This window comes from Canis lupus, chromosome 19 (genome assembly GCF_048164855.1).
Source record: "Canis lupus baileyi chromosome 19, mCanLup2.hap1, whole genome shotgun sequence".
Lineage (NCBI taxonomy): Eukaryota > Metazoa > Chordata > Mammalia > Carnivora > Canidae > Canis > Canis lupus.
In genome coordinates, this window is record NC_132856.1 from 23,612,501 (window position 1) to 23,637,929 (window position 25,429).

A 25,429-nucleotide genomic window follows, 5' to 3' on the forward strand; every position below is an offset into this window, starting at 1 on the left:
TACCACATATTTGATGCTTCATCCACAGTTCCTCTTACTACCTCATGATATGTTTCCAGTTTCCATCTTCCCTCAACTATTTAAACTCCCATTTTCTTATATGTAATGACATTTCCTAGATAAACATAAAAACTCTTTTTAAACAAATAATTCATTCCAAACAATTAAACCGATTCATAACTCCTCTTTCTTGCCCCATCTTTATTCTATTTATCCAAGCTTTTTGAAATTCACATTTAAGCAAAAACACCATGGTGATATTTGAAATATTTTTCAAATACCTATATCATTCTCATTCTTAATTCCAAGAATTTAACATAACAGTGTTGGAAGGAAGTGTTGGCTAAGAATATACAGATCTTACAATGCACATTTTCCAGAGACTGAACAATCATAACTTATACTCAGTAACTCAAACCAGAACTTAATAGTTGTTATGGTAAGGAAATTCTATTTTTATTCCTAATCCAAATCTAACCACTAAAAGCTCAACTAGATTCACTCTCTCCTCAAAAACAAGAGAGGAGTGCAAGTCACTATTTTGCATCTTGCATCAAATTGTATAGAACATGGGATTCTGTCCTGTAAATCTTCTGTTTAATCTCACTTTGTCTTTAAACATTAGAAAAATTAACTAGTGGGAAAAAAATCACCAGAAAAAGAGCCTGTTCTGAAATCTTAAATAATTAAGAAAAAAAAATTTTTTTCAAAGAGAGTGACCCAAAATGGAAATATATAAGTATCCATAATTTTCACCGAAGAGTTTCCATTTTGACTCTGAAGTAAACATAATTTTTCAAATTCACATTGGTCTGCAAAATCCCAAGTCACCAAGTAGCACTTATTTTCCATAAAGTAAAAAGACATATTCTGGTCTTATTCTAAACAGGACACCAGAAAACAAAACTAATACTGTGAACAAACAAATCTTAGCTAAAACTCATTGAAATAATCCAAATGGTTTCCATTCCAGGGAAAATAGTAAGTCAGCAGTTTGCATACGGCTGCCTTTTCCAAATACACAAAATAAGCAAAAACACCACGAGAGGAAAGTGCAAATGCTGAACCCTTTCTATTTCTGTTTCCACGGGACTGCAATTCAATCAATACCACCGCCATGCAGTGCTCGGCCACCTTTTGCACACACTTCCAGGTGGGCTCCAATGTTCTGCCCAGAAGCCCAGAGAACTCCCAGGACAAGGGAGCCATCAAACCACAAAAAAAAAGGAAAAGAAGGCCTGGGGTCCCATGCTCCAACTGCTAGAACAAGGACTAGAAAATCAGAAAAATAAATGTTTGAGGGTGTCTGTCCATCAAAGAGAACTCCCAGAAAGAACATATAGATTGTAGATAAGAAAACAATGGGGACAGAACTCAGCATTCCTTGGAAAACAAAAGGCTCTGGAAAAAAAATAATAAATGAATCACAACCCTTCACCTAATAACAGTAACCGTCTGGAGTTGGCAAAAGACTGTTGAGTAAAAATATTCTATATAAGGAAACTTACTTAAGGGAAGTATTCAAAACCCTTCACCCAGGATAGAAGACAACTCAGTGTGCAAAATCATGAGCAGGGCAAGACTGCCATGCCAGGGTTATGAAAGGGCATATTCAAGTAGCATCCTTAACCTGAAATTATTTTTGAAAAATAACATTTAACCAAAAAAGAAAAAAAAAAAAAAAACAAGGAAAATGAAAATTGCTGTTCTGACTTCAGGACAGAGAACTTACTTCCAAATCCCCATCCTCCTACAGGACTTGAAAGGACAATAATTAGTCAAGAAAAGAGCAAAATGAGGAAGTGGTATTCTTTTACAATTTCTGTTAATCCCCACCAGCTGTAATTTAAGAAATTCAGTGACATCAGCATTTATATTTGATCCAGCAAGAACGAGAACGACAGAACTACAACTGCAGAATCATATGAGAGGGGAAAAGAAACTTGGGGGCGACTGGAAAACACATTTGAAGATGTGGAAAATTAATTCACTTTGCAGTGAATCACTTCAACAGCTTCAAACACCACCACTGCCAAAAATAACAAAAAAAAAGTGGAAAAGGAAGCTTAAGCACTCCAAACCTAATCAAATGATCCAGTGGAACTTCTGAAAAAAGGGTTCACTCAAACAAGTGAACTGAACATTTTAAAAACAAACAGAAAGCAATCTAGCCATTTATGACTGATAAGAAACCAAGACTCAGTATCACAGAAAGATCACCACTCTGTTTTTTAAAAATCTACTACACAAGGAACTGTCAGCTGAGTTAACTTTGCTTAGCATCTACATTATCTTCTTGAGGACAGGCATAGGGTCAATTCTACGCTCTCCTTTGCCCACGTAGAGAAAATGGTTCATGGGAAAACCACCACAGTATTTTCAAGGTCTCCCATGTGAGCTCACAGACAGGCTGAGAGTAGGTCTGAATCCCCAACATAAATGCCCAACCATCAGCTTTTTAGTCAGGTCAGAGTCAAAGGCAGTAGAAAACCACCCCAAACCTGACCTATCAAACAACCTACAGAAGATGTGAAAACACTCACCAGGGCCGCCTCAGCCCTTTGGCTGAACATTGAGTCCGCTGAACCGTCTCAGAAAGGAGATTATTACAAAGAAGATGCGATTGCAACTGCTCTGCCACACGCTTACATGCACCTTCTCTCAACACTAGGAAGGCTAAATTAGAGATAGAGTGATAATTAATAGGATCCTTGGCAGCAGGAGCCAGCTTCTTTAGCAAACCAGTAATTGCTGCCTACTTAAAATGACAGGGGATTGAGCCAGGAAGGAGGGAGGCGCTAATGATGGGAATCATAAAAGGTAAAACAGACTTTACATCAACAGGTTACTTGGCTCGCATTCAAAACTACTTCTTTATCTGTGGATTCAGTTAATAATGACAACAATTATATTCAAAATCATTTGAAGGAGGACAAAGGAGGACTAGAGATCAATAATCCTTCTGAAATATCATCACAAATGCAAGGAAATGGGTGAAAACAGATCTCTCCTCCACACACTGCCCAACTCCGAAAATGGCCTAACTTCCTAACGAGATCATGAAAATAATTATCCATTTGTAGAAGATATCATAAAAGAAAAACAATTTTTTCCCTTCAGTGACGTATTTTGACTTGGGATATCCTTTGAAAACATCCAGTCTTATTGAGAAATTTTTAGTGGTGGCCACTGACAGAGTTTAGGCCCTCTATTCTAACATTAAAGTAATTTCCACTCTAGGAAAGAAAAGGTATTGAGCTCACAAGTTGTTTACTGGAACGAATGATGATGGCCAGCCGGCAAGGTAAAGGAAAGTTAGCACACAGTGTCTCTGGTTTAAACCTCCAGCCTCGGGAAATAAGATGGCACATCAACCTGTTACATCGATTACCACTCATATGGGCAATATTCCATCAGAGAAAGGCAGTACCTACAACACATTCCCCATCAAGAAGCAAACCAATGTACCTCTAACATCTTTAGATGCCCAGAGACAGGGAGAGATGAGGATTCAATCTTCTGCCACAGGGAGATGTCTACAGATAAACCAGGGCAGCAGGTACATAGTTTCACAATGACTAATGCTGACCAAAACTCTTCATAAAATCAACTCCACAGGTAAAGAAACATCTCGTTTGCTCAGGAAGTCCCTGGCTCTCAGATGGTGTTGCAAATATGCCCTGACGGCTCTCCAAAGAAAAGAAGAAATGATTATAAAGCGAGGGGCTTTCCAACAAGATGCAGCCCAGGAGCCCCTACTGTAAATATCTCATGGAAAGCTGCAACTATTCTTGTGGTAGTTAGGTAAAGATGCATGTGAGGAAATAAATGGAGAGCAGAAGCACTCCAGAAACTCAGATGGTTTATCTTCCTTTCGGTATGTAGAAGAATCCAGCGTTTTTCTTCCTACTATTGGTCTCTCCCACTAGTAAGGATTAAGAATGTTTTTATGTTCGTTCTGTAAATGTCTAGCCCATTCCTGATGGAACCCACTAAATATACAGAGCTTACCATTAAAGCCACCAACTAGTATTTTTATAACTTCTTCCTCTCTATTAGATCAGTATATCCTTTTATTGAAAATATTTAACTCAATACTTTGCAATGACTAATGCTCTTAACACCCACATGTCAAGGCAGAAGTTATGTTCATTACACAACATTATGATGTTTCAAGACCTTTGGCATTCAAAGATAAACAGTCCAGAATGGAATAAACTGGCTACAACTTTATGAAGACACACAGGAAAAGCAATTAACGAGTCAGGTTGAGGAGGGAGGGAGAGATAAGGAAAGAAAGATAAGTGAAAAACATCAAGATGTTAGGAGCTCTATGTTCAGTGGCAGACCATAAGTACGGGTATGTAGATAAGACTTCTTGATGTCATCAGCAAGGAAAATCTGAAGATCTTTAATGAGGAATGAGGAACATAGACAACTTACATACCATATCCCTGTGAATAATTAAGCATCCACCATCCCACCTTTCGCTACCTTTCTTGGAAACTTCAGCACCTAACTCCTTTCTTTTTTAGAAACAGCTTTGAAAACAAAGGACTACCTTTAATAGATCTATTTATCTTGGATTCAGATGTTCAACCACACCCAGAGTCTCTTGTCTTTACTTCATCAGAAACCTTTCTATTCCAAAATCAACATGAGTTGTCACCTCTGATCACTTCCCATCCTGTCTCCCTCTCTGTACCCCAAATACACAGTAACCACTGCATGATGATGGCAGTTAAGAGAGTGAGCTTTGAAAAAAAAAAAAAAAAAAGAGGGTGAGCTTTGAAGTCAAACAGTCCTGGGTTTCACTCATGGTTCCACCCTTATTTGAATGGCTTTAGGCAAGTGACTGAAGATGGCCAAGCTTAGTTTGTTGATCTATAAAATGGGATCCTACCTACCTCATATTAGAATTAAATTATACATTTTAAATGTTTAACACAGTATCTGGGAGGTAGGAAGTGCCTTAATATGTTTGTAATTCAACTAGATCTGAATTACTCATCCATTCTGCTTCAGCTTCTTGACTTTTCTAACACAGGAAAAACCTGGGGAAAAAACTGATGTAAGTACCTTCCTGATCCCAGGACTCACACATCACATACAAACACACATACACACACACACACACACACACACACACACACACACACAAACTAAACAAGCTATTCTTTATACTACACATAAATACAGTATGAAGATGCACAAGGCAGGCTACATATGAAAGGCAAAACAACAGGTAACTTTCATTAACCTCACTGAGTTTGTTTTCACCAAGTATTAGAGGTCACTCTGTATACAAAGTATAGCTCATAGTAAGGGCTTTAAAAATGCTAGGTGATGCTGTTACTATTATTACTGTTTGGGTTTCTTTGTTGTTACTCAATTATGTGATCTGTCCCCTAGGCAACCTAAACTACTGGACCCACTAAAAATAAGTCTTTTCTTCTCTCCTTTATTAAAAGAATTCCAAGCACTCCCCACGAGTACTCAGGTGATGTTTATAACAATAACATGGTTCCAATAACAATAACAATTGCTGATCCTTATAATATGCTAATCTGCAAAACACTGAGAAGTAAGCTGAGCTCAGTTTCTTCAAAACCTGCCTACACCATAATTTCTACATCATCCTACCACTTTCTGCTGAATTCTTCAACAATGGTGCCTGAATATGTCTTTTTCCAGGTTCCCACTCCCACACTCCACTTCCTAAAGAACGGTAGAAATAAATCAAAATAAAAAGTAACATATCTGGACAGTCCCACTCAACTTTGAAAATCTGAAAGTAATGGGCCATTTTTATTGGCAAATAAATGTAAAAATGGAAGATCGAGTACTTAGAAAAGCTTCATTAATGTGGCTTCATGTATAACCCACAATGATGATGCAGCAAATAGTGTTTGAATATTTTCCCAAGTGAATATGTTTTTAAGCTCAGAGAAAGAACTGCTAGAGACAGATTGAAGAAAACAATTTTTTAATATAGTCAACTCTCATTGTTTGTGGATTCCCTATTTGCAAATTCAGCTATTCACTAAAATTTATTTGTAACCCCAAAATCAATACTTGCAGCATTTTTGCACTGACTTGTGGATACACGCCAAGAGGTGAAAAAGTTGAGTCATCCGACACATGCATTCCCAACTGACATCAAACAAAGTGACACTCTGCCTACTTGCTCCAGTTCTCATACAGTACATAAACGTCCTTTTCGAGGTTTTTTAGTGCTTTTCATTTTTGCCTTTTTCTAGATGACTTCACTATGTAAGATAGTCCCTAATACTAGTGCTGATGAGCTGTCTAGTGTTACTCTTCATGAGAAGGCTATGATGAGCCTTACCCAGAAAATACAGGTGTTAGGTAAGTTTCAGTCAAGTGCGACTTACAGAACTGCTGGCCTTGAGTTCAATGCTAATGAACCGATAATATATATTAAAGTGTCTTTAAACAAGAAACACATAAAATAAGATTACTTATTCATTAGTTGACAAAAAATGTTGTGACCAGAAGCTCCCAGGAACCAAACTGTGCCTTTCCTCTTGAAGAAATTGTGTGGTGTTTTCTTACTAAATGTTTGTGGTAGCTTTATAGAACATAAACATCACAAATAATAAGAATCGACTGCATATTTATTCCATCTCTGAGCACCCACAGGAGCAACACAGATGGCCCCTACTCACTTATTGGAACGTCTACATACACTAGGTGTGTTACACATTACCTTCTATAACCTTGACAGCCATGCCAAGAAAGAACACTATTACCCCCATATCTTAGGTGAGAAAATTGAGCCTCAGAAAAACATAACGGGGGATGCCTGGGTGGCTCAGTAATTGAGCACCTGCCTTTGGCCCAGGGCATGATCCTGGGGTCCTGGGATCAAGTCCCGCATCAGGCTCCCTGCATGGAGCCTGCTTCTCTCTCTGCCTATGTCTCTGCCTCTCTCTCTCTCTCTCTCTTTGTCTCTTATGAATAAATAAATATTTTTTTTAAAAAAAAGTAAAGGCCCACAGCTAATAAGAAAAAAAGTCAAGATAATTTCTTACATACTTTCCTGAAAGAGCTTAACAAAGTTCCCAAAAGGTACTGATCCCTTCTTGCACACCAGAAACAGTTCATCCATTTTGGTCATTTTTATTCAACAATTATTTATTGGGCACTCTCAATCCTGGGAGATGCTCAGTGAACAAACTCCCCACTCCCAATGGGCCTTTTTCAAGTAAGAACTGAGACAATAAACCAAGTATCATCTATCAGCCTATTTATACACAGAAGATGCTTGAATTCTTAAAATACACATTATCCTTTAAATAAGAGCTTCAAATAAAGGGACAGCTAAAGACTGTCTTCAGTGAGTATCAGTTTAAAATTTCTTTCTTTCACAGGGTAGTTGATGAGACCACTGAGCGGGCTCTCTTCCACTCCCAGAAAGAGCTCCTCTGGCCCTCGATGGCCTGATCTGCGTTCCATACCATCCTTTGGTGCCCACCCACTTGACAAGTGACAAAGGTTTATATTCTATATTATCTCCTGATTCCACAGTGGGCTTAATGAATATTTACTGAATATCATTTTACCTCCTAGGGCAAAGAACATTGGCCCAAGGATTTTGCAAATCATTCCAAAACCATGACTCTGAAAAAATAAGGGTAAATGTCAGCTCTCTTAATATCCACCTATTTAGATGCCCATGAAATAAATCTACTGTGAAAATTTCCAAAACTGCCTTGTCCATCTCCAATGGCTGGTTCTTCCCCTACTTGTGGGTGTATTAACTCTCAACTCCATCCTACATAGCTGATTCATCCTGTTGTCTCAAAATGCAGAACTCAGAAGGGCATCTGATTGTCCATATCTGACCATCCTTCTCAGGCTTCATTCTCTCCTGTGCTCATTACTTTTCAGAGTACACTGGCTCTCACCCTAAAACATCTAACTCCATGGTCTTTTGCTTCCCTGTGTGTGGTATGTGTGTGTGTGTTTCAATCACATGGAAAGAGGAAAACTGTCATTTTCTCTTTTTCTTTATAAAATTCAGGACAGGAATTGTTAAACCAAGAGTGAAGTTTTGATTAGTCATGACAATCAAAGAGAAAAGATGCAAATACTCTGAAAAATGCTGCCTTAAGAATCCAGTATGTGTTGGTGTGAATGTGTAAGTGGATTCTTAAAAACATGTCTCCCATTAATTGTTAATCAAATTAGTTCCATTCCTCTGCACACAACAGCTGATAGTTGAGGAAAGTGGCCTGCCAGACTCCCGGGAGGAAAGAGAGTACTAGTACTGGTCTGAAAACTTGCTGAATATATCCTCAACTTTTGAGAATTGACTCAATTGGGGGGTTTTAAGCTATGGAGAATCAAATTAATTAATTAATTGTGACAAAGCAATGGTAGAGTCAAAACCACTTGCACAGATTAACCACTTTCTTTGATTCTTACATAAGCCCCTAAATTCTAACAGCAGTGACGCCAGGAGGAGCACATGGGCGCACCTCAGGCCAACAAAGGCATAAGAGTCGTGCGGCAGGAACAGGGGCAGGAACGGCAGGGCGACTAGGCATCAGCAGAAAGCCGGCGTCTACTGTACCCTTCCTACAGAAAGTCCTCTCCGTACCTCACTGAATCTTCACAGCGATCTGATGAGGCAGGTAATCTCATCCACAGAACACGTCAAAGCTGTAAGGATGAAGGCATCCACTTATGTGTGCAATATCATGCACCCTTTTCTCATGAGACAGATAGTTACTATTTGGGCTAATCTTCCTTTCTGCTTCCTAGCGACCAGTTTAGCCACTGGTTTGGGGGAGAAACTTTCTGAGGCTCAAGAAAGCAAGCCAAAAAAAAAAAAAAAAAAAGAAAGAAAAGAAAAAAGAAAAGCAAGCTACCTGATGTGGTAAACGTACACCAAAACATCAAGTTGTATACCTTAAACATATACAATTCTTATTTGTCAATTATACCTTAATAAAGGTAGAAAAAAAATAAGACAAGTAAGCTATCACAACAATGTGGATAAAGCATTCAAGGTTTATCACAGGATCAATTTAATCAGTAGATGGAAAGCCACTTGGTTAACAGAAATGGCCCATACAAACGCAAAGGACTATAGCAATCATGTTTTCAGAAAATTCAGAATAAAGGGTAAAAAGCAAGCATAAATTAAACAGTTCTTCTAAAAAAAATTAAAACTTGGGCTCTAGTCTACAAAATAGCTATACATTGCTACAAGGAGGGAAAAAAATCCTAAAAGAGTAAAAGATATAAAGGTTTGGAGGTGCAGGGATACAGAGCACAATGGCTTTCTTTGAATGAAGAGGCTGAGGAGTTAAATGTGAAAAAATAAGGCAGGCACTCACTAGAAGCAGAGTTGAAAGCCCACAGTTAGGAACGCCAGATCCCCATGTGGAAATGGGAATGCAGCTTGGCTGCTAGACTGCTCAATGCTGTGAAATCTTTATCAGTGCTTCTTATTATTTATTCTTCCACCTGGCTACAGTCTATAATTATGATGAAAGGCATCATGTTGATAAAGACAAAGATTGTTCTGGCAACAAAAGGAACGCCTTACCTGTAAATAGCAGGTGCCATCTTTAAAAACCTCCCTGCTAGGGATCCCTGGGTGGCGCAGCAGTTTGGCGCCTGCCTTTGGCCCAGGGCGCGATCCTGGAGACCCGGGATCGAATCCCACATCAGGCTCCCGGTGCATGGAGCCTGCTTCTCCCTCTGCCTGTGTCTCTGCCTCTCTCTCTCTCTGTGACTATCATAAATAAATAAATAAATAAAATTTAAAAAAAATAAAAAAAATAAAAAAAAAAACCTCCCTGCTAGGCTTCCTATAGGTCACCACTACTTGACCTGCATCAACTCCCAAAGATCTTGATGTGGATTCTCCAGCTAGGGATCATTTAGGCCTCCCCGCCCCTTCTCTTCTATGGCCCTTCTTTTCCTGCTGATTAAAACGTCATTTCAAGTCAAAACCCTATTCATGCTGTGGATGAATACAAAGGATACCAGAATGTGGGAACCAGACAGACCCTAGCAGCAAGAGTTGGGCTTTGGGCTGAGTACCTTACCCATCTATTTCTTTTAATTCACACGATTACCCTATAGCCTAGATCATATTAATGCCCATGAGCCCCATTTAGCCGCTATAGAAACACAAGCTACAAGAAAAGTAGTTTTTAAAAATTGACTTTAAAAAAAACCTGGGCAGCTCAGGTGGCTCAGTGGTTTAGTGCCGCCTGCAGCCCAGGGCCTGATCCTGAGACCCGGGATCGAGTCCCACATCAGGCTCCCTGCATGGAGCCTGCTTCTCCCTCTGCCTGTGCCTCTGCCTTTCTCTGTGTGTGTGTGTGTGTCTCTCATGAATACATAAATAAAATCTTTTAAAAAATAAATTAATTAAAATTAAAATTTAAAAAAAAAAAGCTAATAGGTGGCCAAATTGAAATTTAAGTTAAAAATCTGTTTTATTCTGAAGATTAAACCCAGAACTTTAGACTTCAACTGCTTGGTGCTTTTAACCAGTTTACAAAAAGAGACAAGGACACCAGGACCTCTTCTCCGGAGAAGGTCAAAATGTAGCAAAACAAAATAAAACAAAAAGCAAAATGCTTGGGTCTAAGTAGATGTGGGGTAGGCTGAGTTTCCTGCTAAAGAAAGAAGTCTGGTAATTTTCTACAGGCTCTATTTGTCTGACACAACTTTGGCCTTGGCCTTTCCTGTCACCATCTATACCTCTCCGTCATAGAAGTGAAATGGCCCAGTGAGATCCAGAACAAGGGGAATGACTGTAGTCGAGATGCCCTTACTATGACAAGACACATGCTGGCGGGTCCCAGCCATTCCGTCCCTCTGTTTTGGAAGCTCCTACACTCTGCAAACTGTCTGGAATTCATTAAGATAGGAAAACAGGCTGAAAGCCGTATTTCAAATTTTATTCAGCAGAAGTTTTGTGAAAAACAATTTGGTCATGTGGGCATGCTCAAAATCATCATCACCCTGTTTCTCAACCAAATCTTAATTCAGTCAAGTGACTGCATATTGAGTCTGGATTATAACCCTCTTTTGAGATGTGGGCCAGGACTCCTTATGGCAGTGAAGCTAGGTTAACTCCAAATCATCCAGAGATCATATTTAGAAAACCAAGAATCCTACCTGGTTTCACTAGTGTATGTCTGAAAGCTAACTTTCTAAAAGGGAAGTTTTTGGTTTTTGGCTTTTGATCAGTGGATAGTTACTGCCAGTGGCCATCTCTAGGCTGACCACAACAAGCAGCACCCCCTTTTTTTATTAAATGTATGCTATCTAATCCAAGAAGTTTTTCATCCCAAAACAGCAGGGTAAGCATAACTCAAAATGGAGACACGGGATTTATGGTGAAAGCATTGGGGTAGTCTTCTTTCTCAAACATGAGTGAGCATCACCAACTCTGGGGGACTTATTAATACACAGACTCCTGGACTGACCACCAGTTTCTGATTCAGTTGAACTGTGGTAGAATCTGAGAACTTGCATTTCTAACTAGCCTGAGGGCCACATTTTGAAAACCACTGCACTAAGGTGGTGGTGGTGGTGGATGTATTAGGGTTGCAGGGAAATGAGGTGGTAATTGTTCAATGACGGTGGAAGAGGAAGCACTGCAGAAAGGTGGGATTTAGAAAATACATAAGCTTGGACAGTTTCCATGCAGGTGGCAGAAAATCCAAACTAACTATGCTTACTTAAAAGAGGAATTTATTGGTTAAGTAACAGAAGGGTCCAAGGACAGGCCTAACTAGGCCTACCAAGGAAAGGCACAACTTGATCCAGAGGTGAAACTCTCCTACTAGGATCATGGCAATGACGGCTGGCCATCCACCAAAAATGCACGCTCTTTTCTATTCTAGCACAGAGGTGTTACTGTGCAGTGGGTGTCTGTATTTTCCAGCTCCCACTCCTGCATCTAGATACAGACACAAGCCTGGTCCTTGCCAACAGAATGTGAACAAAAGTGAGGCCTGTCACTTGGACCTTAGTTATGCCTTCTCTTCTTTTCCTTTCTACGACCAGACATGAAGGACTTCAGGGTCCTACACAAAGGGAGAACCAGAAGATGGAATGAGTCTGAGTACTTGATTGGCCACATGGAGAAAAGCCACCTACCACGCAGGAACCACTTACACATAGGACTGTTGCACACCACTTTGATACAGCAACTAATATTAACCTAATTTAAGAACCTGCTTGTTCTCTGCCTACAAGGTATGGTTTTATCCTAAACCCAACATCTTCCCAAGTTCAAGATCAATGGAAAGAAAAGGAAAATCTCTTTCTGTTAACACCCTAAAATCCTGGGATTCATTTTCACTAGTCAACATGAACCTCTCTGAAACCAATCTCTGTGATAAAAGAAATGTGGCAGGACCTGTGTCAAATCTGTGTCAAATTCTCCACTCCTGGAGCCACAAAACTGAAGCATATGGGCTGAACATCTGGGAAGGGGTTGTTACAAGAATTTGGAAAGGAGATTATGGGCAGGTAAACTAAAGTGTCCACTAGGGAAAACGCATAAAGAAAGGGAAGTTGGCTGTCGGTGCGAAGTGATTAGAAAGATGTCATGTATACAAAGCCAAGAGTGAGAAAACGGGGTACACATCAGACCAGAACTGACTCTAGTCAGTCTCACTGACTCCAAAAACACACCCCAGATAATTGTCCTTGCCATTCAGCCCCCTGCTGCTAAATCATGCCTTTCAGTGATTTCATGATGCTATGACCAAGCAAGTGCCATCAAACCTTCTTGTTCATTTCTGAATCAACTGACCTAAAGCTTCCATATGCAATCAGTATCATTAAAACTACATTCTGAGATCCCATCGTTTAGCAGGAACACATACAGCATTTACTTAGATAAAACATTATTAGTGTTTATCTACCTAAGGACAAGTGGACAAATGACCTTGCTGAGATGATGCAAGGTATGGTTCCAAAAAGTGTACAGACCAATTCTCCAATACATGAGCCATGCCAATCTCTCACAGGTTACCCACCAAACATACTTCCTTGCAGCAAATAAACGTTTATTTGGAATGTCACCAGGAATCATGCTAGTTGCTTATATTTTTAGGGACCATTTCACTAAGTTACTGCAAGCTTTTCCTTTAAAAATAAATAGGATTTTCAAGATTGCACGGTCGGTATCATCCTCCCTTGAAAGTAAATGACCCTAACTGGCCAATACTATTTTAATGTTTATTCATAGTTATTCTCTGCCAAAAGCATTATAAATTAGTTGCAAAGGGTTCTACTGGCCAAGGTGCCAAGGTTCTAAATTTAGATGGTGCAGTTATGCAGGCTCAGTAATACACCAAAGTAAAGCTAATCCTGAAATAGTACCTTTTGCTAAAAACTTCAAATGCTCAAAAAAATAAAAATGTACTCAATCCTTTCCATGGAGAAGGGACTGTTACGATATCTGTGTGTCTGTCCATAGACTCAATTCTAGAGTACTCTCTCTGCTTGGGACAGATGCAAGCAAGACAAACAGTGTGGCCATATCTCAGTGAGGTCCTCCAGTAGGCTTTATTGGGATTGTGCTAGGTTCCAAGTTAATTAGGAAAATGATCTTTAGGGTTCCTACATGCTTTTCCTTTCACCAGGTTTCAAATCTCCAGTCATAGAAATAAAATATATGTTCCAAAAAACATACTTCTTGAAACTAGTTAGTATTTAACATTTTACAATACAGGTACCAAAGTAAATGTAGCATTCCTATCTGCCAGTTAGTAATTTCACATACAACCTCTGCCATCAAGCTAAATGAATCTACCCTGCTTCAAATCTTCTCACAGAAGTTAAGCTTCCTAGAAGGAAAATGTGTTCTATAAAAATAAGTTATAAATTCCCAAGAGTAGAGGCAACCACTTTTCCCATTCTGCCTTTGATCACATAGGAAAACAGACAAATGCGTGTGAATGATTCAGCAAGTTATCCCACTTTGGGGAAGGGGCGGGGGGTGGAGAGGGTGCAGGCCACAGATGCCTTCCTGAAGTTGCTCAACAACCCACAATTGTCTTATAGAAGGACAGGACGACTCTACCAGTGTACTCCATACATCTATAACTCACTGCATTTGGATTTAAAATATTCGTTCTCACATGACCCGGGGTTTTTCCCTTTTGAAAGTCACCACTCCATGAGTACTTGAATCAAAGAACACAGCAACTGGAATTCGAACGCTTTGAAGATTTTTGTTTTAAGTTGTTGAATTAAAAACACACTACTGCCTGTAGATGTCAACACTGATGAAAGCTTGAGGTGCTGTGTGGGAGGAGAGGCTTCTTCTTGAATTTCCATTTTTGCACCAACACTGACATTTTCACATCAGTGTGGACAGGAAGCGTGATCTAGAGGCTGAAACACAGGATTGCAAATCAGGAGTTCCATAAGGGCTTCGTGTGGTGTACATGCATATTTTGTTAAATGAACCTTAAGCTCTACATTCTAATCCTAGGGCACTTGGATTCCTCCTTTATATTAAAACTTAACTCAAAATCCAGCCAGAAACCATCCCTAGGCAAAGCATGGTCAAACATGAATGATCTCAATGCAACAACAGTGAGAAGAACAAGGGGACAACTCGGGTAAGATGATCCTCGAGGAAAGAAAGGGCAAGAAAAATAACAAGACCCATCTCCACTTTCAGTCTGAGGTTAGGCTTATAAAGACAAGCATAAATCTCTGACTCACTCAACATTAGGAAAACACTTAAAACCAAGTTATAAACAGTTACAGGGAAGACTAATGTCTGTATTTTTCTCCACTATTCACATATGACCTTAAACCAGTCCTATGTATTTTCCTGAGCACCTGTAAGGTAAAGCCTAATGTGAGCTGCTTTATAAACAATACCTTTTATCTTCACAGCAGCCTTACAAGGTAGCTATTGCCCCATTTTACAAAAGAAGGAACTGAGATTCAAAGAGGTTAGGGAACTGACATTTGAAGAGGTTGGGTAACTTGTCCAAAGTCATACAGCTAGTGAGTGGTAGCACCAAGATTTGCAGACTTTTTTCAGACATTAGGTCTTGCTTCAAAATCACCTCCTCCATGATGTCATTCCTGATATCAGACCCAATCAAAAAGGCCCCTTCTTTCCCAATCACACTGTATCAATTATACCCTATTGAGCAACAAAAATTATTATTTTCCATTTATTTGGTACATTATTAACTGTGTTCTCATCTCCAAAATGGGAAGCACCATGGTAGCAGGAACCTTGCCTGTCTGGTTCTACATTTGATTCCCTCTGGCCAGCACAGAGCCTGACACACCATAGGTGCTTAATAAATAATTGCTGTAAGAAGGGAGAGAAGGAAAAACAATAAACCCAGGTCCTTCTGACCCAAAGTTATATTGCCTCTGCCTGAAGTGACTGAGGGAGGTTTTAGAAGCACCCTGGGGAGGACACTAGGGTCTTCATGATTCTGAGATATCGTTTCCTTCCCTGTAGGTTTCTCTCACTTTTACCCCACTCTTCCCCCGGCTCAACTTCTAACTCAGATGGAAAACAACCAATAGGTCATCATCTGCAACACACTCGGGGCAGTGCCCATTGCTTGCGAAGCCCCTGAAAATTTAGGCACTGGAAGACAAGAACCTCACGGTTCTGAATCTCAGGGGAGATGTCTCGCGTGAGCACCACAAAGGTGTATCCCTTTATTCTTCGTGGCATGCATGAAAGGCCAAAAGAGGGAAAGACATGGTGAAGAAATAAGGTGGCCATGTTTAAGAATCAGCCTAGAGAAAGGAGGAGCCTAGTACTCTCCCTGAGATCTCAGGAATAGAGAACAGGAGGGACAGGGGTTTGCAAGAGAGATCCAGACCTGCTTGCAGGTCTTCTTGCCCTCTGTCTACATCTGGCTCCATAAAGTTACAGACTTCACAACTGGGTGAAATCCCTTGCCATTAGAGTACACAATGTTCGCTAGACTCACAAAAACCTTCTTATAAACTGCAAACTTGTCTTTATAATACCAAAAGCTTGTGGTAACTCCATTTAATATCTTCAAGCCATCTTCCTGATTATTTTCTCCAAATTACGCATATTTGGAGTGGAGTCAAACATATTTTTATAATTTACTTTGATGAGACAAACCTAACAGCAAAGTACATTTCATACTTAAAACACACATACAAACACACTCAGAACAAATGAAAACTCTTGCTTACTCTCCTTGAAAAGTGCCCCCCCAAAAAAATTAGCCTAGTGTTTTTTTTCCCCTATTATTTATCCTAATACTGCCAGTTCTGAAACAAAGCAGTTGGAAGGAGAAATTTAGTAACTTTGATTTGTCCCAAGATACATTTTTTTACACTGAGGTCCTATTCCTGACAGTAAGCACATGTGACCTGTTCTAAAAAAAGGATATTTTCCACTTCTTGCACAACTGGAGCAGATATAAACATCAGCCTGTGCAAACTGCAGTGCAGAACTCAAAGGGAATTAAAAACACACACACATACGTACACTTAAATAAATTCTATAAATAGCAGTACTCAGGAAAAGGAAATCTCTAATAACATACAGAACCAACACTTACAATCCACTTTAATCAAATTTTCCATCTAATCATACCACAAAACTAATTTGCATAATAAGACTTGAACATCTGCCAGTGTGAAGCACCTCGATCTTGTCTATTTTACTTCAGATTCACGAATCTATAAGTGTCTTAGTTATTGAGGAATATATGAAGAACAAATGACCATGGTACAGAGAAAAGAAAGAATTATATTACCAACATGTGCTAGGCACTCTGCAAAGCATTTTGTAGATTTTATTTCCATTTTAAAACTTCTTGGGGATCCCTGGGTGGCGCGGCGGTTTGGCGCCTGCCTTTGGCCCAGGGCGTGATCCTGGAGACCCGGGATCAAATCCCATGTCGGGCTCCCGGTGCATGGAGCCTGCTTCTCCCTCTGCCTGTGTCTCTGCCCCTCTCTCTCTCTCTCTCTCTCTCTCTCTCTCTCTCTCTGTGACTATCATAAATAATAAAATCTTTTAAAAAATAAAATAAAATAAAATAAAATAAAATAAAATAAAATAAAATAAAATAAAACTTCTACCAACAGTAAGAGAATGGTTCAATTGACCCCATTTCACCGATAAAGAAACTGAAGCTTCTAGAAGCTAAGTGTCTTGAACACACATGTAGCGGTTAAGTGGCAAAGCTGCTGAGCACAGCACTTCAGCATGGCTCCCTCTGAACCTGTCCATGTACACCCAGTCTCTGCCACCACCAGGTGCTCACAGATCATGAGGAAGGTCTGGGAGTCTGCTTAAACACTTAGCAGACAACAAAAACCCCCAGAAGTCTATTTTAGGATGTGTCCTCCAAGATGTCTAACATTTTATTTAATGCTGTAGAGAAATATGCTTGGGTATTGCTTGACCTTCAAAGCCAAACTTAAATGTCCCTACCTATTCACAAAACTGGCCTCCAATTTCCCTTCATCTATGAAATGCCCATTGCTGATGCCCACCTCCCTGCCCAGATCACACTCTGTCTTGTATGTTTAGCTGGGTCCATGAGTTCTTTCCTTTACCCACTGGGAGTTCTAGAGCACACACAGAATGATGCTACTCTGCATTTCCACTGCTATGCACAGTGCCTTTTTACACAGCAGTACAGGCTAGTGACAAGAGCTAAAGCCAGGGAGTCTCAGGTTGTATCCAGGCCCATCCACTTGCTATGTCTCAGTTTCTTTCACTGTAAAAGAAAAATAATAAAAGTACATACACTCAAGGTTGAAGTGAAAACTAATTGAATTAATACAAGTAAAATATACAGACACAGTCCCGGCAGGTAGTAAGCACTGTGTAATAATTATCAGTTTTAAATATTATAATTAATATCATGGTTGTTTTTATTTATTATTATCATCTCATGAAGGTTTTCCAAAGACTAAGTGCACACACATAAAAATACTTAGAACGGAGGAGTCCCTGGATGGCTCAGCAGTTTAGCGCCTGTCTTTGGCCCAGGGCCTGATCCTGGAGTCCCAGGATCGAGTCCCACATCGGGCTCCCTTCATGGAGCCTGCTTCTCCCTCTGCCTGTGTCTCTGCCTCTGTGTGTGTGTGTGTGTGTGTGTGTGTCATGAATAAATAAATAAAATATTTAAAAAAAAATACTTAGAACAGGGGCTGGCACACAGTAAGTGCTCCATGAATCTTAGTTATGTTCATTGGTGTTAATTTGCACATATCAGGGCTCAGTAGACACATACTGAATATAAGGTTTTATGTATTCACTAAGGCCACAGCTGCTTTTTTTTAAACTAACATAAATAAACTTTTATGTGTTGGATCAAAAATATAAAATGTGAAAAAAAATGTATCTGAATACCTCATTAGGTGCTGGTATTCATTAGGAGATTGGTTGTTGTTCAACCAACAACTCTGGCCTTAGGGAAGAAAACCAAAGACAACCAAATGCAAACACCTTCTGGAATGTCAGGACTCACTGCTAAGTAATAAAGAAATAATAACTAATAACCAGAACACTATTTGCTAACATTTTACTGAACCCTTACTATGTGCCTGTCACCCTGCTAATTCTGTTCCACAGTCAACGTCACAGCTAATGTTTTTAATACCCCTATGATGCAGGCTTCCATTAGTCAGATGAGTAAAGTGAAGTTAGGCATTACCCAGCCTGCCCAAGGTCACCCAGCTAGTTAGTGACAGTGATGCCAGAATAATGCTGGCAGTTTCCTGCAGATTGGACAGATAGAAAAATCAAGAAAACTCTCAGAAACCAGTAAGAGATTGACAGTTGTGTTCTGCCAAGACTGGATTATCATTTCAGAAAAGAAAGTGTATTTTTTTTTTAATCAGAGAAATTTATTTCTCTTTCAAGTAGAAGTTGGAGCTGATAGATTGGATGGATAGCTAGCCGTGTTCCACAAATTCATTCAGATGTCCATGTTCCTTCTACTCTTGTCTTTTCAGTGTTCCCTAGAGTATTGCCCTTGGCTTTATGGTTAAGCAAGATTACCACCATCATGTCTGTGTCCCAGCCTGCAGTAAGAGGGAAATGCAAAGTGGAGAACAAGCAGGTTCAGAAAGGGTATTTTTAGTAAGAAGACTGGAGAGAAAATCTCAGAATAAATACAAGAAGTGGCAGTGGCCTTATACTGCAACATGTGAGTGTGCATGTGCGTGTGACACAACAGTCTTTGTCTTTCTCATTTCACCACAACCTGTGAAAACCTCACACGTCTCTCTATGAATCAGCATTTGGGAACCACCGCTGTATCCTATCTTGCCATAAAAACCTAAGACTCACTCTCATTCCCATTTCTAATTTGTAGGAAGTTCAACAACAGTTACCTAAAACATAACTAAGATTTTGAGAAGAGAAGAAACTGGAAATAGATTAGGTCAATTCTGAAGTCTATCCAGGAAAAGGGCATGAGCAAGTACAAAGCCACAGAATTTCACACCCAGTAAACTGGACAAAAGGTGTTACCATGTTTTAAAATTGTTTTCAGGTCCCAAAGACCTAGAGAGTTCCTTCACTGCTAGGAATGCACTGAACAGCTCCACATCTGTTTCCCTGAGTGACTGTACCAACGTGTGAATTCTGGGTTCACCCTTGATATTTGGCACCTTTCCCCTGCCACCTACCACTCAGAGCTCATTCCCAAGAGAACACACAAAGGCTTCAGAGAACCTTGCTGGCGGAACCAAACTGCAAACAATTCTTCATTAGAACCTTTCCTCATAGCATGTGTCTTCCTATAACACAGATTTGCCAGTGAATATGACCAAAAAGGGGTTCACATGATCTAAACCCAGCAGCTTCATATTCCCCAAGGCCAGGGGCCCTGGGTTAGGAATGAAAGAAACTGTCTTTCCCCATGAAACACCTGCACACCTGAGCTTAGCCCAAATGAAGAATACAGAAACCTCCCTTTGGAGAGACTGGTTGGATGCCTATTTTAAGAGGCTACAATGCTGAATGCAAAATCTGAACCGAGTACCCCATCCTAAGTAGAGTCCTAAGGGAGAAAACAACACCTGTTCAAACAACAAATCATTCCTGTGCCAGGCATGGTCTAGGCCAACTGTCCTGAAATAGGGCTAACTGTGCCCCTCATGGACATCTGGCAGTGTCTGGAGACATTTCTGGTGGTCACAACTGGGGGTAGGGTGGTCCTGACCTCTAGCAGGCAGAGGCCAGGGATGCTGCTCAACATGGTGCAATACCCAGGACTGTCCCCACAACAAAGAATTATCCAGCACGAAATGTCATTGCACTGAGGTTGAGAAACTCGGCTCTAGATTCTAGGAACACAACAGTAAACAAGGAACAGACAGAAAGAAATCCCTGCTCCCTTGAAGCTGGCAGTCTCGGTGTGGAGAAACATAAACGTAACATATTAGAAATGACAGTCAGTTATAATATAAATATTATGGAAACAACAGAGCAGGGCGAGGAGAATGAGAGTTTGGAGGTTCAGCAAGTGTACAGAGGGAGTCTAGGTAGGCCTGGTGGGAATACTAAAAAGGAGACCCGAAGTTGGTGAGGTCATGAGCACTGTGGCTCTCTGGGCAAAGGACGGTCCAGCCAGAGGCACCAGAAAGTACAACATACAAAGGCCCTATGGCAGGGGGTCTGGAGTGTTCTGGAAACAGCGAGGAAACGAGCCCGGCGACAGCAAATGAACTCAGAGCCGACAGGGAGCTTGACCATCACATACACAGGCTGCCTTTTGCCAGTTAAAGGATCTCTAGTGCTACTGAAACTAGGAGCCATTGGAGAATTTTAAGCATAAAATGACACGATATGGCACATTTCAACCCACCATTTCTCGGCATCCGCAGTGACAATTTAGGGCCAGATAACTCTCTGTTGAGGGAGCTATCCTGTGCAAGCAGCATCTCCAGCCTCCATTGACTAACAACCAGCACCAACCCCCTTCCACTTGGGCAACCAAAAATATCCCCCGGCATGGTCAAAAGACCCCTGGGGGGCAAAATCTGCCCCCCTTGAGAAGCGATTTTATCAGAAACACTGTGGCAGTCGCATAGAAAATCCACCAGAAGGGGTAAGAGTAGAAGGCAAGAGAGCAGTTAAGAGACTACTGCAATAACCCTGGCACAGGCTGGTGAGGACTTGGACCAAAGTGGGAACAGAGGAGTCGCTGAGAGGTGGGCCGACTCTGAACACATTTTCAACTCCAAGAGACAATCCAGAAAATACAACCGATAGACGAAATGGCTACAGCAGTCTTAACCTTTCCGTTTCTGCTTTTTTCCAACCAAAACTTACAAGAAGGGAGGTGCCCTGGCAAAGACTTCAGACAAAAAGCCATGAGGAGGCCCCCAACAACATGTAGCCCTTTTAAAGTCACACAACAGATGCCGATGACAATAAGTTAGACAACTGTGGAAAACAGTATGGGGAAATTTTGCCAACCCCATATATTTATTCACAGATTTTATTTAACTGGTTTATTTCAAAGAGCATGTGTCTGCTCCACAGACAAGTTTTACAACAACTTTTTTAATTTAGCATTCCTCTCCATACCGGTTCTGTCCCGCACCTGTTTCTAGCTTCAACGTGTGAAGCCATTGCTTCCCACGTACCCACATTTTTCCTTACACATGCTAGCTAGCTACCGAGGACGTTCACCCTTGCAAGTAATTTTTTGCCGACTCTGAAAAAGAACAGGCCCAAATCCTTCAACATGAGTTTCATGGCACTCATTTGGGTTTTTCCAGATGGTATTTTCCTCACTCTCTCAAACTCATTTAATGTTATGTATCAGCTCCCATCAAAAATGTTCCAAACAGTCCGGTTAATTCATTTCTTTCGGGACTACACACCACACACACACACACACACTCACTCACTCACTCAAACACTCACTCCCTCATTCTGGCCATGTAAGCATTTGCTTATAGAAGCAAAAGCAGAGACTGCTCGGTAAAACACTGGTCCCTTCAGCCGAATGCACATAAAGCCCCAATGAGCATAACCAACAATACCCTTTACACAATATTACTCAAAACCCCCCACCCCCAACACACACAATCTCTGCTCACACACAAAACAGCCATTATGAAGAGAAACCATCAACTAAAGGCTGGTTTTAGGCATCTAACTGCGTTTCCTTCCAATCCCCTTCAAGCATCTGCAAAGACACTGCTTCAGCAGCCCAGTCAGTGGTACGCCGTTCCCAGATTTTCTTTCCTGACTTGGATTCAGAGTCTTGACACAGCCCTAAAGGAAACAAACCTGGTTCTGCTTGCCACTAGAGCAAACAGGAGCCCCGTGCACCCCAGAAGCAAAGACTGTGCTATACTTTGCTCCTGCTTCAGTTGCCCTTCTCTTCCCCACCCCCACCCCCACCCCCACCCCCTGATTGCTGGACCCTCTCGCCCTCTGCCAGCCAGCCAGGCCCATTCACCCAGACGCTGCCCACTGCCAGGAGCAGGCAGGAAGGTCGCAGACGGCTGCAGAAGCGCCGCTGAACCCTCCACTCAGACTTGCAATGGTCTTCCACAACTCAGAGCGGATGGACAGAAAACCCTTCTCTAGCATCCCAACCTCGAGGGTCCGTCTCCCTCTTGGTAAACGCTGGACACGCCCGGAGGGGGCCACAGGACAGAGAAAGGAAGATACCCAACCCATTCCGATAGACGAGTGGGCATGGAGGTCGCACAGGAAGTGGGCACTCCAGGTGATGGGGCGCCAAACCAGCGGGCGTCTTCACTTCTCTCCAAAAAGTTTTTGAAGTCCCCAGCATATTAAACACGTGCGGCCGCCAAGCCGGGGACCCGCCAAGCAGGTGTGTCGCCACACCCTCCGGTTCCAAGGCTGTCCTCTCCTCCAGGAAAGGCCTGGATTTGAATGGAGCTCTAGAGCCGCGGGGGTGGAGGGATGCCGGCGCGCGGGGAGGGGGGGGAGGGGGGAGTTTCACCTGGACGAGGAGACACGCCCACCTGCGGCCCCCGACGGGACCGCGCGCCCGGGGCCGCCGTCTGCGAGGTGAGAGGCGGGGCTCGCGGAAACAGCACCTGGAGGCGGCGGGGGGCGGGCTTTCCCAGAGGAGCCGGCACCAGACCAACTAATTGCTTCCCTCGGCGTCGCGCCTCAATCCACCCCAAGCACTGCCTCTCCGAGTCCTCAACCCGCTAGGATCTGCAGAAGAGGGGTGCAGCAGAAACTCCCTTTACCTCCTTCCCACCGGGCGGGCGCTGGGGTCCCGCGCTGCTGCTGCTGCTGCTGCTGCTGCTCCTCCCGCACCTGCGGGCCGGGGCGCTCCCCAGCCCCCACCTGGTCTCGGCGGCCGGCATCCCCAGCCTCCCCAGCCTCCCCAGCCTCCCCAGCCTCCCCAGCCGAGGGACCGCCCGCTCACCTGCCCGCGGCGCCCCGAAGTGCACTTGGGCGGAGCTCCCCAGAGGCGCACCGGCCGCGCGGGAGCGGCCCCCACCTGCGGGGGGCACGTCGCCCTCTGCCCCCGGGCAAGGACACGGGGTCCTTGTCCCGGAGCCCGGGCGACCGGCTGTCCTCGCCCCAGGCTGCGGGGCGTGGGGCCCCCCAGCCGCCCGCCGCGCCTCCCTCCGGCTGTCATCACCACTCACCTGCTCTTCAGAGGTTGACTTTTGAGTTCGTAATAGGTTTTGGGCTCTTCGTGAAACTCCTCCCCGACTTCGAAATCCGGCACGATCCCCGATTCCGACTGCATGGCTCCCGCTCCCAGTCCTTCCACGGCTGCAAAGTGAGAACAGAGCCCGGGGCGGGGGGCGGAGGGAAGGTGGCGGGGCCTGGGTTCCCCCCCCCGCCCGAGCCGTGCGCCCCCGCGCAGCGCCCAGCTCAGCCCGCTCGCCCGCGCGCGGCCGCCCGCCCCGGCGCGGCGAGTTTACACTCGCACCCGGGCGGGAGGGGCGGGCGGCGGGGCGCTGCCTGGGATCTGTAGTTCGGCCCGGACGGGGCGTGCCCGGCTCGCCGGGGGAGCCGCTCCCGCGAAAACTACAACTCCCAGAAGGCCAGGCGGGGGCAGAGGCAACGTGGTGGACACCGCTATTGCAACTCCTGTTTGGAATCATTGTCAATGTCAGCAGCTCCTCTCCCCTCTTCTCTCCCCGCTTGCTTCAAGGGTACAGACTTGGCTATTTAATATTAATAAGAACGGACTCAGCCTTGCTCTCCTACCGTCACCTCTACTCCCCGCTCGGACATTTTCGAGGGCACGCCAGGTCCTTAATAAAATAAAATTTTTTTTTAAAAAAAATTTTTTTAATTATTTTTTTATTTCATTGTGAAGCGTTTGGGCACTCGAAAGTTTTAGCCTTCAAGCCTGCCTTAAAAATAAAAGGGCTTACTCTCAGCCTGTATGCTCCCCAGCGCTGCTGCGACATACCAGCTTGTCCTCAGATTGGAAGAGAGTGGAGGAATTCGCCTTCACTTTATAATTAAAACATTATTGCAAGAATTCTTCTCCTGCATTCCTTTCCTATAACTCAGTCTGGGCTTTTTACGATCCCATTCATCCAGCTGAGTGGCTCTTTTCCCTTTATCCAATTAGCCACTTTTAATCTAAAGCAGCACTTGAAAGTTTCATTAATTTTAAAAGGCACCGAGTTACGAAACAGCGTCGTCACCGTCAGCCTTTAATTTCTCAGTTGGCTGGGAGTAAAAAGAAAAAAAAAAAAAAAAACGAGATTTTCCTGATAATTCAGGAGTGAATTTGGGGGATGCATAAGCTGTACAGGTGTCATCCTCCCTCCTGAGCTTCCTGGCACTCTTTGAGGTAACAGAATAACTGACGCAGTCATGGCTCAATTCTACTTCCAGACCTTCCCTCTGATTAGTTCCTACTAGTAGGATGTGTTCCTTCTTTTAAAAGTGTCTTGCATCAGGGAGGCAGTAGAGAGTTAGAGGCTGGCATTGAAAGTTATAAGAGTCAGAGCTGAAATCCCAAAATCCTTGTCTAAAGGACGGTGTAATCTTTGGCATGTCACTGATTCCTAAAAGCCTCAATTTCTTCATCTGTAACAGAGGAGACTGGCAAACCTGTCTCAGAAGAAGTTGCAAGATCAAACCCAAGGGAAAGTGATCTGTAGCCTATAAAAGTGCTGCTCAATGGTCATTCTTTTATCTATCGTATCTTGAAGATACTCCTCTCAGACTAACATTTCATCTGTGACTTTGTCCTTTTAGGAGTAGTAAACTAAATGACCGCCCTGGGATAAAACTCTAAGGAGGCTGGGCTAATGATTGGGCATCTCCCAGGATTCCATTGACCCCTCAAAGGCTATCAAGAACTTCATGGTAGAACTGCCGTGTATAACCTCTTTAAAACTGTAATGAATCAGTCCATTGTCACTCATTACATCAAATAGAACCTGTTAGATCAAAGGA

The 25,429-nt window shown here is 42.6% G+C and overlaps 1 protein-coding gene across 10 annotated transcripts in view; it reads right to left on the reverse strand.

The window, feature by feature from the left end:
- Positions 1–23,918, reverse strand: part of MITF (melanocyte inducing transcription factor) — a 218,486-nt gene extending 194,568 nt beyond the window's left edge. For 8 of the 10 annotated variants that reach the window (XM_072785410.1, XM_072785408.1, XM_072785424.1 and 5 more), the window contains exon 1: positions 23,650–23,917. In XM_072785410.1, the coding sequence (XP_072641511.1) occupies positions 23,650–23,753 (104 nt within the window). In that variant the 5' untranslated portion in view covers positions 23,754–23,917. Of the gene's footprint in view, positions 1–2,543; positions 2,665–23,649 lie in introns of those variants that run through there. The other 2 variants (XR_012011790.1, XM_072785420.1) reach the window with 2 other exon arrangements.
- Positions 23,919–25,429: the final 1,511 nt, after the last annotated feature.